Source organism: Triturus cristatus, chromosome 11 (assembly GCF_964204655.1).
Source record: "Triturus cristatus chromosome 11, aTriCri1.1, whole genome shotgun sequence".
Lineage (NCBI taxonomy): Eukaryota > Metazoa > Chordata > Amphibia > Caudata > Salamandridae > Triturus > Triturus cristatus.
Window position 1 is genome coordinate 856,260,145 of NC_140594.1, and position 16,846 is coordinate 856,276,990.

General features: G+C 45.3%; 1 protein-coding gene and 1 long non-coding RNA gene across 5 annotated transcripts in view; one reads left to right on the plus strand and one right to left on the minus strand.

Moving 5' to 3' along the window:
- Nucleotides 1-16,846, minus strand: part of DGKD (diacylglycerol kinase delta) — a 755,036-nt gene that overhangs the window by 296,424 nt on the left and 441,766 nt on the right. For all 4 annotated transcript variants that reach the window (XM_085634674.1, XM_085634677.1, XM_085634676.1 and 1 more), the window contains 2 exons: nucleotides 8,996-9,092; nucleotides 7,039-7,149 (listed from right to left, as the gene is read on the minus strand). In XM_085634674.1, coding sequence (XP_085490800.1) covers nucleotides 7,039-7,149; nucleotides 8,996-9,092 — 208 coding nt within the window. The remainder of the gene's footprint in view (nucleotides 1-7,038; nucleotides 7,150-8,995; nucleotides 9,093-16,846) is intronic.
- LOC146785541 (uncharacterized) overlaps nucleotides 1-16,846 on the plus strand; it is a 308,594-nt gene that overhangs the window by 23,703 nt on the left and 268,045 nt on the right. The gene's annotated exons all lie outside the window — the stretch shown is intronic.

Below are 16,846 nucleotides of genomic sequence, written 5' to 3' on the forward strand. Positions count from 1 at the left end.
GTCACCATACCTTGTGAGTGGAAAGACTTCTTAGAAGAAAAACAACATGCAAACATCTGGACCTAAGACTAGATGGCAGGAGAATGCAAAGCATGTGATCTACAGCTCACATACCTCGAACATTGTTTTATGGATTGGTGTTTCCATGGATGGCATATTTGATTTACTGGTAAGCCCCTAGTAAAGTGCACTGAGAGGCCTGTAAATCAAATGCGGCTAGTGGGACTGCAGCACTGATTGTGCCACCCACACAAGCAGCCTTACAAAACTGTTCTCAGACCTGCCACTGCAGTGTCTGCACACAGTTTTTACTGCCATGTCAACTTGGCAAGTGCACCCACTTGCCAAGCCCTAACCTTCCCTTTTATTACATGTGAGTCACCCCTAAGGTAGGCCCAAGGTACCCCCTATGGGCAGGGTGCAGTGTATGTGAAAGGTAGGATATGTCCTGGTGTGCGTGACACTCCTGATAGTGAACTACAGTGTACTTCGTTTTTCACTGTTAAAAGGCTATCTGTCCCATAGGATAGAATGGGTAATACTTGGTAACATTATACTGGTCTATCCTCCCATTGGGACAAGATAGAGAAATTGAGTTTAGTATGCCTGAACTCAGAATGTAGAAATGCATCTTTTAGTAAAGATGATTTTTATGCTCTGTGTTTGAAAATACCACTTTTAGAAAGGTCTTTTCTTGCTTAGCCAGCCTGTGTGTCTCTGCTGGGTTGTGGATTGACTGTCTGGCTTTGGAGTGACAGGGGCTGGGGATGTGCATTCTCTTCAGACAGCCATTGGGGCGGGGTTGAGGTGTGTCCTGCCTTTCCTGAATGAGTCAGGGATGGGCTGAATAGATCTGGGCTGCAATTAGAGTAGAATGAGGAGATTTCCTTGCAACTGAAGGGGCCTGGTCTGCCCTAGACAATGCTGTCTCCATCTCCTGCCGGCAAGCTGGGCCAGAGGACCAAACTGGTTTGGACTGAGCACAGATACTCTCTGCCCAAGAGAACAAAGAGAAATGAAGTATACATTTTGGGGCCCAGACCCCAGAACTTTAGAACCCGCTTGGATCAAGGAACCTTCCAAGAAGATGAGCTGGAAGAACTGCCTGGAGGAGTACCACCCAGTCGCTGTGTTGTTGCTTTGCTGGGTTGGGCTGCAGTTGCTTCTTCTGCCTTGGGCAGTGAAAAGACTGGACTTTCTTCACTTGTTACTAAGTATCTACTAGGGCTTGAAATAGAGCTTGCCTCCTGTTCACGAAATCTCAGGGACAGCAACGACTTCACTCACCTCTGGAACTGTGGGTTTCGGTTGCCACAGAGGGGGAAAGAAGCCAATACCGTCACCGCTGTGGGCTCCGTGTCCTAAAGGCACCGCCACATTTCGCACTGCAACCCTGGTCTCACCAACGACAGCCGCTGTCACCGAGTCGCTGCTTGCACCACAACCTGTGGGCACTGCACTCCGCACCACCTGGTTACACTCCGCCGCCCTGGTCTCACTGATAACGTCGCTGCCCGCTGACCATGACACCCGTGACCAGACCGTGGTTTGGGGGAACTGCTCATAAGTCACACCACCCCGTCCCACACCGCAGTCTGGGCCGACCAGTGCAAGCTCCCATCAACCGGCACTGTCGCTTGCATCGTGACCTGTCAGCACCACAACGAGCACGGCCTCGCTCAGCACTACAGCCCTGGTCTCACCGACACCGCTAGACGAGCGCATCGAGCCTGCACCACGACTTGAGGGCATCACACGCCGCAAAGCTACGCTACGCTTCACATAGCAACTGCTACGGTTGCCACGGCCAGCCCACACCAGCGCACTTTGCCGGAACCAAGGGTACTGTTTATGAGTCTGCTGACACTAACAACGGCCAGAACTGTTGGATTCTGTTGTTTTCAGCACCGCTGTAGCCCCGGACGGAGCAACTGGCTTCAAGGAACTGCATTTTAAAGTAATTCCTGCAAAGTGCATATTTTTGATTACTGTATGTTTTGGTCTTGTTTGCACAGATAAATATTGGTTATTTTTCTATAACTGGCGTGGTGTCCTTTTGAAGTGTTTTCACTGTATTACTGTTGATTATGTGCGAATGCTTTACACACTGCCTCTGAGATAAGCCTGACTGCTGGTGCCAAGCTACCAAGAGGTTATTTCAGTAGTGTATCCCCCTTATCCTGACTAGAAGGAAGGATCCATTTTTGGACAAAGTTGCAAACCATTACCTGCCAGAGACCCCCATTTCTAAAACTAAGTCAGTAGCTGTGTTCCTACTCCAGCTGTTAAAGGAAGAGAGGTCATCAATTAAGTTCCCCATTGGGTTTGGAGCGGAGGTAGCAAGGCAGGAGGTTAAGTTGGGGATCAGTCGCCATCTTGCCCCATTTCCAAAGAGCGTGTAGACGCATAGTTGTGGTGGTAATGGGGGTACTATCAGATTTAATTGGGATAAGGGATCAAGTAGTCATCCGATCAGGACTGCTAGATGGGAACTGCTACTGCTAGGTTAAGATAATTAGAACAGTTCCCATCCAAGGTGTGACCCGCGGTATGTGTAGGGGATGTTACTAACTGATTGAGACCAATGATGTTTAAAGTGTCGATAAGATTCAATACATCCAGTTTATTGCTGGTCTCAAGGTGATCATTGAAATTCTCAAGAAAGGTAACATTTGCAAAACGCAGTAAAAGATGTGTCAATGCTTCTCCCAGGGCAGCAAGAAACGCTGATCCAAGTGGCTGGGGGTATAAATTGAACCGCCTGCAACAGTTTGAGTGGGGCTGATTTTAAAGCAGAAGCCTACACTTGCAGCACCTTTCAAGGATTCAAGATTAAAAGTAAGGAATTGAAATATATCGCAGAAGATGATGGCCAGACCATCTCTGCACATATCATCCCTATCCTGCCTGAGGATGGTGTATCCAGTGGGAAGGGCAGAAACCATGTCAGGGTTGCACCATTCTTTAAGCCAAGATTCTATAATAAATAGAAAATCTAGCAGTTCTTCGATTAGATCATGGGCCTCCTGTGCGTGTTTACTAAGGGAGTGGGCATTTATAAGCCCACCGAGTAGTGACTTATTTTGGGGGCTGTGGGCCAGAATGGTAGCAGACGACAGTTCTACTGACGAAACAAACTCGCCTTTGCACCTTATACAGGATAAAGGGCCCTTGATACCAGATGGATCCCACACCTGGCCACAATGAGGGACAGAATGTTTATAGTATTGTAGATATTCAGAAGAGAGGGAGTTAGCTGGAGTGTCACAGACAGGAAGCAGGCGCTGCCTGCAATCCGGGCGCAGACGGGCTTGCCTTTGGCTGCGCACGGCCACTCAGCAAAGCACATTTACAAGCTCTGGAAGCTTGCTTGCCATGGTGGCTGGGAGGGTATTGATGTGGTTGGAAACCCCTTCCGTCACCACAAAAGGGGCGAAAGGTGGACTGGGGATGACGAGGGGCCCAAGAACCTGTCTGCAACCCTGGAGTCCTTAAAGACTGGAAGAGGTGTGGCGCCGCAGCCAGGGCGACTGACTCCGGAATCTGGGGATCACGGTTCGATCCCCGGCGCCGGCGGCAGATTAGCCCAGCACCATGTGACTCTGGCCAATAGCTTGCTTAATCTTCCCGACGACCCCCAGCGCCTAGAGACCCTTGCGGGTGATTGTTCGCGCTTTACAAATGTGGATTATTATTATTATTATTAAAGCACTCGAGAGCTGAGACCGCCTTCTCTCTGAAGACACGGGTACCATCCAAGAGCATGCCCATAAGAGATGCTTGGACATCCCCGGAAAAGCTAGTAGTTTTCAGCCAGCGGTGGTGCTGAAGAGCCACAGACAATGAAATTGCTCTGCCCAGTGAGCGTTTCCAGACCACGAATGGTGAATTGTGCTGCATCTCTCCCGTCAGCAATAGCCTAAGAGAGTATGGCTTAGGCCTCCTCTGAGACCATTGGCAGTACTTGCACAACCAAGTGCCAGATCATGTGGGAATAACAGCCCAAGAGGCACGCAGTTTTCACTGACCGCAGTGCTAGGCTGACAGAAGAGAACATTCTCTTTACCAAAGGTATCCAGCCACACTATTCGCTATCTGGTGGAGTGGAAAGGAACATGTCAAGGCTGATTTGGGAAGTGGAGGCTTGGACCACCAAGCTCTCTGAAGTGGGGTGCTGGGTGAAGAAACTGGAGAACCCTGGTGGAGGGGGGAATCGTCCTGTGCACAGGAGCCCCTGTGCAAGGCTTGGACCAGACCTAGAGGAGGGATTCATTAAATGAGAGCAAGGGCTCGGAAGCGGTAGTCCCCGGTTGAAGCACCTCGTCAAAACGTTAGTCTGGACTGTCATTAAGGGCAACTGAAGGTCTAAGACCTCAGCCGCCATACGCACCACCATAGTGGCCATAGTAGGAAGGGGAGACTAAGCTAGTGTCATGTGAGTTGTCTAACCCACTGGCATTCGCCAGATCCGCATACCATCAATTGGGTGGAGATATTCATCAGGGTTGCCACACCCCTTCCATTCATAACCAGGCCTGTCATAGACAAAATGAGGATGGCATTGTTGATGGGCGCTAATGGAGCCAGGGGGATCAGCACAGGAGGGGGGGTACCAAAAAAGGTCTCGTTCTCACTGGTGCAGCAGCTCAGGATCCAGCACCAGATCCATGGGGCCTGACTGGTGGCGAGGGTGTACCCACCGCCGGAAATCCAGTTGGGCCCCTCCCAAACCCATGGGGCCCAAAGGCGCTCCAGAGGGGTTGGGGCCCCGAAAAATGAGGGGCATGGCCTCAACGAACTCATGTTGAGGGGGTGGTTGCTCTGGGGAAATCGGGGAAGTGAGGAGGCGACCCTGGTTGAGGCTCCGCTGAGGCATCGGGTTATGGTCGCCAACATCTCGTCTGAAGATTTGGACGGACACGGGAAGGTGTAGACCTCTTCGACTACTTCTTTTTGTCTGAATTACCAGATGATGACTTCAAGTATGAAAGTGACCGTCGGGTGTGCCTCTACAAGCGGTCTCGGGACCTTCCATGCATGTGGGATCTTGATTGTTGCATGGTCGTCCAACAACGAGCATCAAGGAGCTTGAGGGAGCATTCCTTCAGATGTTATGTTATGTTAGCTGTTTGTAAAGCGCCTGGTTACTCCAATCCTGAGTGTCTCCGCGCTGAATTCCAATTGACAGAACTGGTAGCAAACCTCCCTTATTTGTTAGTGGGGAAGACCCTTCCTGAAAAGCCAATTTTTTAAGTGCTTCCAAAAAAGAACCTCTGAAGGCTCTAATCTGAGATGGGACGGCAATCTTTTCAATTGTTCTGCTACAAGAAACCTAAAAGCGCTGCCTCCAAGACGCATTTTGTGAAATTTCGGGATACTGGACAGGCCTGTTCCAGCTGATCTCAGACAGCAGTTAGGGAGATAAGGTTAAATCAAAAGAAGGAGGTAGCCAGGGCCTTTTCCATGGAGGATCCTATGGACGAAGCACATGGCTTTAAAAGAAATCCGCTCCTCAATGAGAAGCCAGTGAGTTTAGCCAAGGCTGACCACGCTGGGGCTCGTGTAGGAAGATTCAACAGCAGAAAAGCTGCCGCCTTTTGTACTCTCTAGAGCATTTGAAGGCTCCTCTTAGAGGCCCCCAGATACAGAACATTACAGTAATCCAGCCGTCATTCCAAGATCAGCTGGACTACCATTCTTTTTGCACAATCCGAGCGAAGCCCCAGTATCTTCTGGAGCATTTTCAAGGTATCAAAACAAGTACCTACAAGAGTGGAGATTTGGTCTACAAAAGATAAGGTAGAATCGAACAAGACTCCTAGGTTTTTAACCTTAGAATTCGGAGTAGGCAGAGTGCCTAACTCATTTGGCCACCATGATGTTGACCGAATGGACCATTGTTTCCCTATCACCAAGATGTAGGTTTTGGTAGCATTTAGTTTTAGGCAGCTGTCCTTCATCCAATTGGCCAGGTCTACTAGACAAAGTTTGAAATTGTCCGCTGATTGGTTGTTATCCGGAGTCAGTGTAATAAACAATTGGGCATCATAGGCGTAGAATACTGTTCGAACGCCATGACCCTCAATAAGTTTGGTCAGCCATCACATATATAGGTTAAATAGGGGCGGACTCAGGGTGGAGCCCCAAGGCACACCCTGCTAAAGGGTCCGAATCTTGGATGTGTAAGCCAGTCAAAAAGTGATTGAGGAGTAGCTCTTCAAGGATCTGTGCTATGTGGTGCGGAAAGGAAAGAACTGGCATCAGAACACTGAGGTGGCACAAATATAGCTACTGCGTACATCATTTCTGGCAAGGACAATGCTAATGCGGAGCCAAGTGACACCACCGACCGGCACACAGGGGTATTGTTTAAGAATTTCAGACTCAGTCTGAGTCCTGGGGATAATTTTAAGGTGAGGAATCTGCGACTAGAAGTCTCTATCAGACAGTGGACTTAATAGCAGGCTTTCTTTATAAAATATCTTCTTTCCTCTAAATGTGTGATTTTTTTCAAATATGAATAGTGCAAATGCAAGTATGCAAAGAGTATAAATGTTTTGGCAAAATAGGCAATAACTGGTTGTGTGAACCTGTAGAGGTAAATCCACTTGGGCCCTAGCTATAGGCGACTGCGGCTCTAAAATAAATAGTTGTGGCGATGATTTTGAATAGGGGCCATATTAATCCCTTGAGTGCGAAGAAAGGGAAAAATATTTGCTAACACCATGTTAGCTGAACCAGGGGCAGATAAGAGTGGCAGACATTAAAAAAGACCACTCGTGTGGTCTTGGAAAGGGGGGTAAAATACTTTCACATAAATTCAGACATTGGAATTTCAACACTGGCGAAATGACACAGATGTATGGATAGAGATTAAACAGCTGCAAAATAAGGTTCTCAACTGTTGCTCATTTGTTTTAAGGATAACTGGGTTGCTAGGTTATTGATTGTGAAATATACTGCACTGGTAACACAAACACTTCATTTTAAGTTAAATGTTTCCATTGAGGACACTGTCTTCAATATACTGCACCATACCTGCACTTCTCAGGATGCTCATCACGCTTGTTGTTGAAGTCCAGAGAAATCTTTGCATCCAATCCAATTCCAAAGTAATTGTTCATGACACATTTTTCCGTATAACAGTCACTGCAAAAAGAAAGATATAAGTGCCTCTCCCCTTCAGAGCCCAACATTTAAGCATAAAGCATTTTTTTTTTAAATCGCTCACAAGTTCTGGTTACCCTTTCTACTCATTCCTTACCTCGATTTTCACTCATACTATCATCTATTTTTTACATTCCCCATCCTGCCTTTTCCTCTCCCTTCATTCGTCAATGGAATCTGAACAACTTTCCACATGGACTACATTCCTTGAATTCTGTCACGCCTTAACAATAACTTGTTTGTATGCATCACTTCATATCACTGTTTTGCGGTTTTAAACTATGTAATTACCAAGAACAGTTTCATTATTAGTCAAAATCAACTTTATTCGGCTGGTTAAAGCCATAAAGTCATTTTACTAACCTTGTAAGACTGGAGGGCTGAGTTAGTCTTTAGAATTCACACTGAGACCTGCAGCTTACTTCAGATGTCAGCAGTGATTATTGGATCAATGAGCCATTTTGCCAGACTGTGTTGACCCGCCATCTCCCATGTGCATCAGCCTTTTACTAATAATCTCATAGAGGATTTTTAGTCCATATGCTTTAGAAACCCCACTTTCTCTCAGGGGATCAATGCTCTCCTTTCTCTTTCCTGGGCTAAGACAATCTTATCACCCTCAGAATTTGGCTTATTTTCTCCATTCAACACTCTCAGGTATGTTTCTCATCTTGTGGAAACCAGCTACTTCTCTCTATTATTTCCCCAGACACTTCCATATTCTGTGTCCTCCTCTAATGCTTCAATAATCTCAGATCAAATGTCCTTGCTAAAAGCTATTTACTCACTCTGTCTGCCCTACTTGGTCTGGTTTACTCTTTCCCACATACATCATATTCTACCCTCTTTTGAGAAATCTCGGACCTCTATTTCCCTTAAATATTCTTGTCTCACTGAACTTGTCAACAGGCTCGGCTTTTTACTTTCTGTGCCAGGCATCTATCAATAAGTTCAAGAATCTGCGTTCTAAATCTCCAATTAGTTTGGAAAATTTGATCTCAGGTAATAAATCCTTGGTCATCCTTTTTTGTCTCCACTGAGTTCTATAATAATTTCTCTCATCATCAGCTCTCTAATCCACACTCCTTCACACTATCTGGCTGCCACACACTCCCAAATGTTGAGGCTTATCCTCTATTCTTCCAAGGACGTAACCACTACTCTATCTTCAGCTTAGATTTCTCTACAATATATTGAGGCAATAAAACCTCATCTTAATCTTTTCCCTATAGTATTGGTGTAAAGCTCTGCCCTTTCTCAACATACTGCCTTACTTCTCTCATGTCCATGGACCACTCAATGGCTCCACCATATCCCACCTCACCCATATGTTACCTTTCTCCCTTTCTCCTTTAGATAGTTAACTCTACCACTGCCACTCCTAATTGTGCCCACCCAACTTTACTTTTCGCCTTCTCAACTTATTCCTATGCGCTTGGTCTGGTACTTAAGTACCTCCTTCCTCCAATGATATACATTACAACATAGTTATTCCCTGTTTTGTCTACTGAGTAGCCTTGAGAATCAATGACACTAGAATGATGCCAAATGTTGCACTCCACTTACAGGATTTTGTGAATGGCACACACATTATACATCACTTAGGCTGTCCGTATTACAAATATACAACAACCTGCATCAGGTGTCATGTTGTGAGGGTTTGGAGGCCACTTACACTGTAGGGCCTACAGAGACCTGCGTTAAGTCCCCAAGCTAGGCATGACAGACATTCTAGATCCACCACATTTAGTTTTTCCTCTTATTTGGTTGTTAGCTCCTTAAAGCCAGTTATATTTACACTACCAAAACCTGCAACTCAAATACTCACAGATTTTCTGGTTCTGAGATGCAAGGGTCAGCGCTGATAAGCAATCGACTGATGATGTTACTTCCTGGAAGGGAGCCAGACATTCCAGGCCGGATATCTATCGGGAACGAACACAAGGCTGGGGTTACAGGAAAAAACAACTCAAAGCATGAATTACTTTTACCTTGGGTCTTGGACAATTACTACTAATGTTAGGGGGCCTAGGACTATTTCTGATTTCAAGATGCAGATGAGGATGCTGTGTATTTTATCTGTGCAGGAACTGAGGTTTGAAAACATAAAACCGGATGGCTTTTTGAAGTGTTGTACCTTGGTTAAACCGCCAGCACTTGTGGCCAATTCTGAGAAATGAAACTTGCAGTGAACCAATTCACAGAGAAGATTAACTTGTGGTGAGTGGAGGAAAAATACCTCATCCTGAATAAACAGGAGTGTCCGGATGCTAGGGAGTTTGTTGAAGCGTTATTCCATAAGGCACTCGTAAGCTACTTTTCTACATGGAAAGATCACAAACTCCTGGGTTTCTGAAGACTTGGGGAAACATGATTTAGATACAAGTCAAGTGAATCAGGTCAATCTCAAAATTATATTCTGTTACATTCAATCGTCACTCGAAGAATATCAAAGATATTTTATCCAGATTGCATCTTTAAAGAAATTTGTGTTGAACAGTTACCTTTTTCCCCTTTCAAAAAAGACAAATATTTATTTTAAATTCAGTGCTCCAACTGATCTGGAGACTACATATTTTATAACAATTAAAGTGATGATGTGCATATATGTTTTTTAACAGAAATGTCTACCTAGATATCCTATTTTCAGGAGACTTGAAGGGTTATTACTTCTGGATCAACAATTATTTTTACCTAAAAAGCTTCAGGGATGCAATTTGAAATGGTGTCATGATGAAAGGGGTGCAAGAGACTTTTTGATTAAAATATAAGGGGAAAGGTCATGACAGGGCATTCTTGTGGAGTTATGATGCACATCACACAACTGTGCATGTTTTCAGGTCCTGAACAGGTGTAGGTTTATAAAGACCGAGTTCTGTACATCACTTTGCCATGCATATAGTGCTGCTTTCATTTCCTCTTGTGGCGCTCTTAAGGGAGTCTTTGTTACAGCCTTTTAGATGTAATGAAAAGTCTGTTTTATTTCAGAGGATGACAGCTTTGTTAAAAATGTTACGGACTGTTTTTGCAGTCAGTGACAATTTAGTCGTATTGTTGTTGCAGAAAAATAGCTATATGATCCAGACCTTTGCTACAAAATTGCATTACATGATAGACTCAGCAATCTTCAGGAAATATACAGAAATTGTGTCATTCTAGCTTCCTTAGGAGAATAATTAATGCTGCGTCTTTGTTCTCGCAGGGAGGCTCATAGAAAGAAGGGGGCTGATAGAAAGAAGGGTACTCATACAAGCAAGGGAATGTTGACATAATCTTAAAACGTAAATGCAAATGAAAAGAGGGTAGAGGCTATTGAAAACCGCACCTGACAAGTGAAAAAAGTGTCCTGAGGTATCATATAGTGCAAGGAACCAAGGAGCACTCCCCTGTATGCTCCTTAATTAGGAACAAGTCCTACTACAACATTAGACACAAAAGGGTTCAGCACTATTTAAAAAATTATAACAATTCGACATTAAGCATTCAAAAACCAGTGAGCACACAAGAAGATGTCCAGATCATCAATGTAAGTTTCTTAAAAGACTTTTCACTTTATTTCACATTTTCATAAGAACGGAAGATCATAGCTGATGCGTTTCGTCTCTAAAAAGAGACTTCTTCAGGGCTCCACAAAGAAATAAAGAGGGTATTCACATTGGCATATGTATAATTCAATACAGATAGCTGAGAATCCAATATTCGGAAGACTTCTCAAACAGTAGACATTGCCAGGGATGGCATGGTAGCCCGTAGCTCATGTTCTCCACGTTTTCAGACTCGAAAAAACTTTTTTCGAGAATAATATTGGATATTTTTATGAACAAAAGATGAACTTCTATTGCTTTATATGTCTAAATGAACTGAAATAATGTGAGTATTATGCATGGCTGGAAAAAATGTTTTATTTTTATGTCCGAAATAAAAGAATCTATTAATACGAAATCTAAAAACATTTCTTGCAGGGTGAGCATCACCACGCACAGTTAGGTTACATGATAGATGCTTTAAGCACCGAGGTGTACTGCCTTAACAAATATATGCCATTTAGGCCCAGCTAGCTTCCGTACGAGAATAATTATTACCAGTGTGTCCTTTGTTCTTTTAGGGAGGGTACTAATATTGGCACAGAATCCAACCACAATAGCAAATGATTACCCAACTAATAATGCTTGTACAATGAGCAATACAGCTTTTGTGTATTTCAAAAAAGAGACCAGAGAAGTGTCATCCAACTAGCTAGCTAACTCTGAAATGATACTAAAACATAGTCTTATCTTTGTTAATACATAAGAAACTTTTTGTCACTAATGCACTGCACTGTCATGCCACGAACTTGAACACACACACATTTATTAAAGTAAAAACTTTAGATTGATCCTCTGTATCCATGTAGCACTGGGTTAAGCACACCAACCACTAGTCCTTCTACTGTTCAAAGTTTGTTTTAGAGGGTTAGCCTTTCTTTTTCTGAGCCACCTTTGGTCCAAAGTCTCAAACTATCAATTGAAATAAGCTTGCAGTGTGTTAGACACGGTGTAAATCAGAGTTCATTAAATTGCCTTCAAGCAGTTCAAAATCAGGTCACAGGCAGTATCAACAAAATGCGAAGGCAGATGCTGCCCATGAAGCTGATCTTTCACACGTTATGCTGGCTTCCATTTAAAGCTTTGACAAGATTTGAGCTACTTCCCAATACTGTTTATAGGTCCGCTGTAGATAGCCTCAAATATAGACTTCATTAAACACAGTGTGCACCAAGATTCTTCGATAAATGCATACTCACTATGCCTAAATCTAAGGGCAGTCTCTGCAACAGTATTAACAAAAACATGATAAAAGACTTTATGTTTAGAACCAGAAGCCAACTTTATATATTAACTTTTTAATGCTACTTGGGAAAGGCTGCAGAAAAAAAATAAAGTACACCCTTGAATAGAATAATGCCTAATTTACAAATTGCCCCAACATTTCAAAGCTATTATTCTGCTGCTTCTCAAAGAGCTAAGTCAAATTTTATCTAAACCTCTTGGATAAATGCATACTTGTGTGCCTAACATCAGAAGAGTAAGAGCACAGAAAGGCCCTGTTTAGGTCTCGCACCTAGCGATGCAGAGCGCGGCACTGCTCACGCAGCGAGAGTCCTTTTGTCCGGGGTTCCGAAACGGACCCTGGAATTGTACACGCTCGTGCGTGTGTTTTTAGTTTTGGCTTCTGTTATTGGGCTTTGAGTGCGTGTTTTTTTTAAACAGAGCACGCAATAGGCCAAAGGCGGGCGCATTGCTCCGCCCATGGCCTACTGGTGTCTGGTACGTGCACCAAAGCCCATGTGGTTTCAATTATCGTGCCCAGACACAGGTGCGATAATTGAAAACATATGGCTCGCTGTGGCGCGCGCACGCACCACTAGCGTGTGTGTTTTTTTTTTTTTACAATAGCGATTGCTTTTGCGATCGCTTTTTGAGTGTGTGTGCGTGCAGGAGAAGCGGGCGATATTGTGCCCACTGTGAAAGTCTGGCCGAGGCACAAGGGTTGGGAACAAGTACTGGGCCTCGCAGAACGGTTGTAATTCTCGCCAACCTACGGCCTTCCCTGGGAGGACGCCCATTGCTCGTCCCTGATAACATTCTGGTCTGACACAATGGCGGTAGTTCCTATTTCTGACTAACACTGGCCCTTACAGAATGGTGTTCATGTGTGACGTGTGGTGTGTGGTGTGCATCCCGTGTGCCCACCCAGGGCATAATGGTAATTGTGGTTGTATGGAGCTAATTACCGGCATATTGTTGGCATCCATACACCATTGCGCCAAACTGTGGCATGTCACCCTGGCATAAATGTAACCATTCATAGGTTTTGTAGGCATCCTTTGCACCACTGCGTTACTTCTTGACGTATTAGAGGCATCCTTGGCTCCCACATGATCACCCACGGTGTTTGTGCCCACCGTAGCATAACGCAGGTGCAGGCCTAAAGGTGGTAATTCCTGGCATATTGTAGGCAGCGTGGTATGCTGGCATTGAAGGTATGTGACGTGCTTGCTAATGCACGTGCGCAGCCATCTCTCTCCAAAAATCTAGGACAGATAACATGTTTTCAATACCTAGGAGTTAGACACGTAGCAATCAAATACACCAACCAAAGTAAACTAGGTTATAATCTAAAAGAGGAGCTGGGCCAGCAATTATCAATATTTTGCTTTTTAGCAGCATTTGCCATAAAACTGAAGCTTTACGCCCCCGTCCTCCACGATTCTCTTAATAACGCAGTAAACACAAGGCGGCAGGCGTGCGAGCAGAGTCCCGTCTGTGGGGAAATAACAAAAGGCCATCGCCCGGTCATGGGACAGCGCCATCTCGTGGACGCTTGACAGAGAGATGGGATAAAATTGCTTTCAACATAAAACATAATATCTAGAAGGAATCATTTTTGGGGGGTATATTTCTGTTTTATAGCACTGATATGGCGCCACGGAGACAATGGCACAATGCGTCATGTAAAACATAGTGTTATCAACATACACTCAAAGTCGAAGAAAAGAGAGTTAGCAACGCGCTGTGTACCAGAGGATGGGTATGTACATGGTAGTGAACTGGTGGTGCCCTTTAGACGTGTTCTTTAACTTTATTTGCCTTTTCTTTGATGCTTGGGATGTGAGACTGCCTCACAGCTTGAGGCTGGAATCGGCGCCCTGCCTTTATACTTCTCCCCTAAACAAGCTGCCTGTGGGTCATTGATCATGTTCACATTCCACCTACATCTGTTTTGTGTGCATTCTGCTCGGTACAGAATGCCAAGGAGCCGCTCCAAAATAGTAAATATTCGCAAAGGGGCTCTGTTTCTCATGCATTTTGTTGTTTTGTTACATGCTTAAGCGCAGGCATCCTTCGCCAGGACACGTTTGTCCTGCAAACCCCGCGCACAGCGCTCAAAGCGCTTCCACATGGGCCGCACCCTGCCATCCTTTCACATCGAGCAGAGCAACATCTTCCTAGTATTTCATTTTATTGCAGTATTACGTCGCGTGGACTTGGCCCAAGAGCATTGTCACTCTGTACACGAGCACTAGATTGCATCACACGAGGTTGCATTCTTTTTTTCTCTCTCAAGGTACGCAACGTGGAGATTTAGTGGGGTGCCCAGAATCACAGGATGTTGAACCGACGCCGAGACTCGAGCATGGTTCTCCAGTTCCAAAGTCGGCAGCTCTGGCTGTTACCCCCACACCCTCCTGATTTGCTCAGAATCACAGGATGTGAGGACGCTAGTACTCCAACATTAGCCCAACCACCTACCTCTTACATAATCACCGGAAGTATGTTGGGCCTCCTCAGGATAGTGACACATTTTACAAATGCTACAATAAAATATAATGCACATGGTTCCCTCTCCACTGCTCTCCCTCTCAGCTTTTTTTTAAATTGGGGGCAGGGTCAGACAGGCCTATAGGGCAATCAGGGAGTGCCTGAGAAGCTGGTCTGACAGGTCAGTGTGTGGTACTTTGGTTTTTAGTGGCTGTGTGTGGGCCTGTTTTATGGTAACTGACACGTATTTATTGCTACCAAACATTGGTTGTAGAAAACTCAAATCCTTGCAGTCTTCCATACCTCGCAAAACACTCATACAGTGTGTCTTTACGAGTTCAAACTGCCCCAATTTTCAGACATGGGTCACTTTTTTAACCGTCTGATTCACTAATGGGTGGCGCTTTTATTTGGGTGCAGGGGCCTATTTTCTCTCTCAGTCCAACCCTGGGTGGGACCGCTTTGATAGTTGCTGCACCTGAAGAAAAGCACAGAACAGGGAGTCTCAGGGGTTTGCTGTTGCTTTCACCCCTCCTTGCTCAGCCCGGATTCCTCCTCCCCTGGATAGTGCTGCTTCCTCGGGGACAGCCAGCGCTGCCCTGGAACTCATCCCTGGACCACACCTTGTGCTTCCTGGCTTGGCGCTGAGGGAATAAGTGAAAAGGGGACCACCCATATCAGACACAGACCTTCTTTACTACATGCTACTTCAGTTTGCATATAGGCCATCGCTCAAACAGGGGCAATGGTTTTACTTCAGCTCAGCTCAGAGGCCAACAGCACCAACTGTCAGCCAAGCTATGAGGGACATCAAACATTGCAACATCACCATAGCAGACCTGCCAACTCAGATGGTGCCCCCTTATGCCACACAATATCAGCTGCCTTCACACGGTCACCCGGTGAGGAGCCCATATCACACAGTGGCAGGGCAAACAAGCTGAAAACCAATGTAAACAGTGGTTTTCCAGCTTGTTTTTTGAGGCTTCAAACTGCTGGCGTTCTTAAAGGGCTGTGAAAAGAACCTCAGAACATCGCCACCAGCCTGAAGAAGCTTCTTTTCTTTTAGTGAAGGAGGGGGGTTGGGAGTAGGGAGGGGCAAAAGTGCCTCTTTGGTACTTTTCAGCATGAGGACCTTCCCTCTCCTCGGTCGTGGCCCCTCCTCACTGTGAACTTTTTTAGTTGGCAGGCCTGCTTAAACTTGGCATGGAACACTGTGCTATTGACATGGCACAAAACTCCTGAAATCAACGTGCCAGGCAACACTCTGACATCACTCTGGCGTAGATCTCTCTCATCCATCACATTGGAGTCTCAGGGGTTTGCTGTTGCTTTCACCCCTCCTTGCTCAGCCCGGATTCCTCCTCCTCTGAATAGTGCTGCTTCCTCGGGGACAGCCAGAGCTGCCCTGGAACTCATCCCTGGACCACACCTTGTGCTTCCTGGCTTGGCGCTGAGGGAATAAGTGAAAAGGGGACCACCCATATCAGACACAGACCTTCTTTACTACATGCTACTTCAGTTTGCATATAGGCCATCGCTCAAACAGGGGCAATGGTTTTACTTCAGCTCAGCTCAGAGGCCAACAGCACCAACTGTCAGCCAAGCTATGAGGGACATCAAACATTGCAACATCACCATAGCAGACCTGCCAACTCAGATGGTGCCCCCTTATGCCACACAATATCAGCTGCCTTCACACGGTCACCCGGTGAGGAGCCCATATCACACAGTGGCAGGGCAAACAAGCTGAAAACCAATGTAAACAGTGGTTTTCCAGCTTGTTTTTTGAGGCTTCAAACTGCTGGCATTCTTAAAGAGCTGTGAAAAGAACCTCAGAACATCGCCACCAGCCTGAATAAGCTTCTTTTCTTTTAGTGAAGGAGGGGGTTTGGGAGAAGGGAGGGGCAAAAGTGCCTCTTTGGTACTTTTCAGCATGAGGACTTTCCCTCTCCTCGGTCGTGGCCCCTCCTCACTGTGAACTTTTTTAGTTGGCAGGCCTGCTTAAACTTGGCATGGAACACTGTGCTATTGACATGGCACAAAACTCCTGAAATCAACGTGCCAGGCAACACTCTGACATCACTCTGGCGTAGATCTCTCTCATCCATCACATTGGCATGAACAACTTTAACTTCACCATGACATAGAATGCTGACATGCAATAGGTCTCGCATTTGCCAGAGTCTAAGCTTTTGGCATTGTAATGACAATGCCTTTTATTTATTTGTTTTCAAAACCCACACAGAAATAAAAAGCATTGTAATCTACAATGCCAATAGCTCAAACTATAGCAAATGCGAGACCTATTGCATTGCAAATGCTTGTTTACCATGCAGCATGTGTATGGAAATGTCTGTAGGAATGTGTAAATTGTA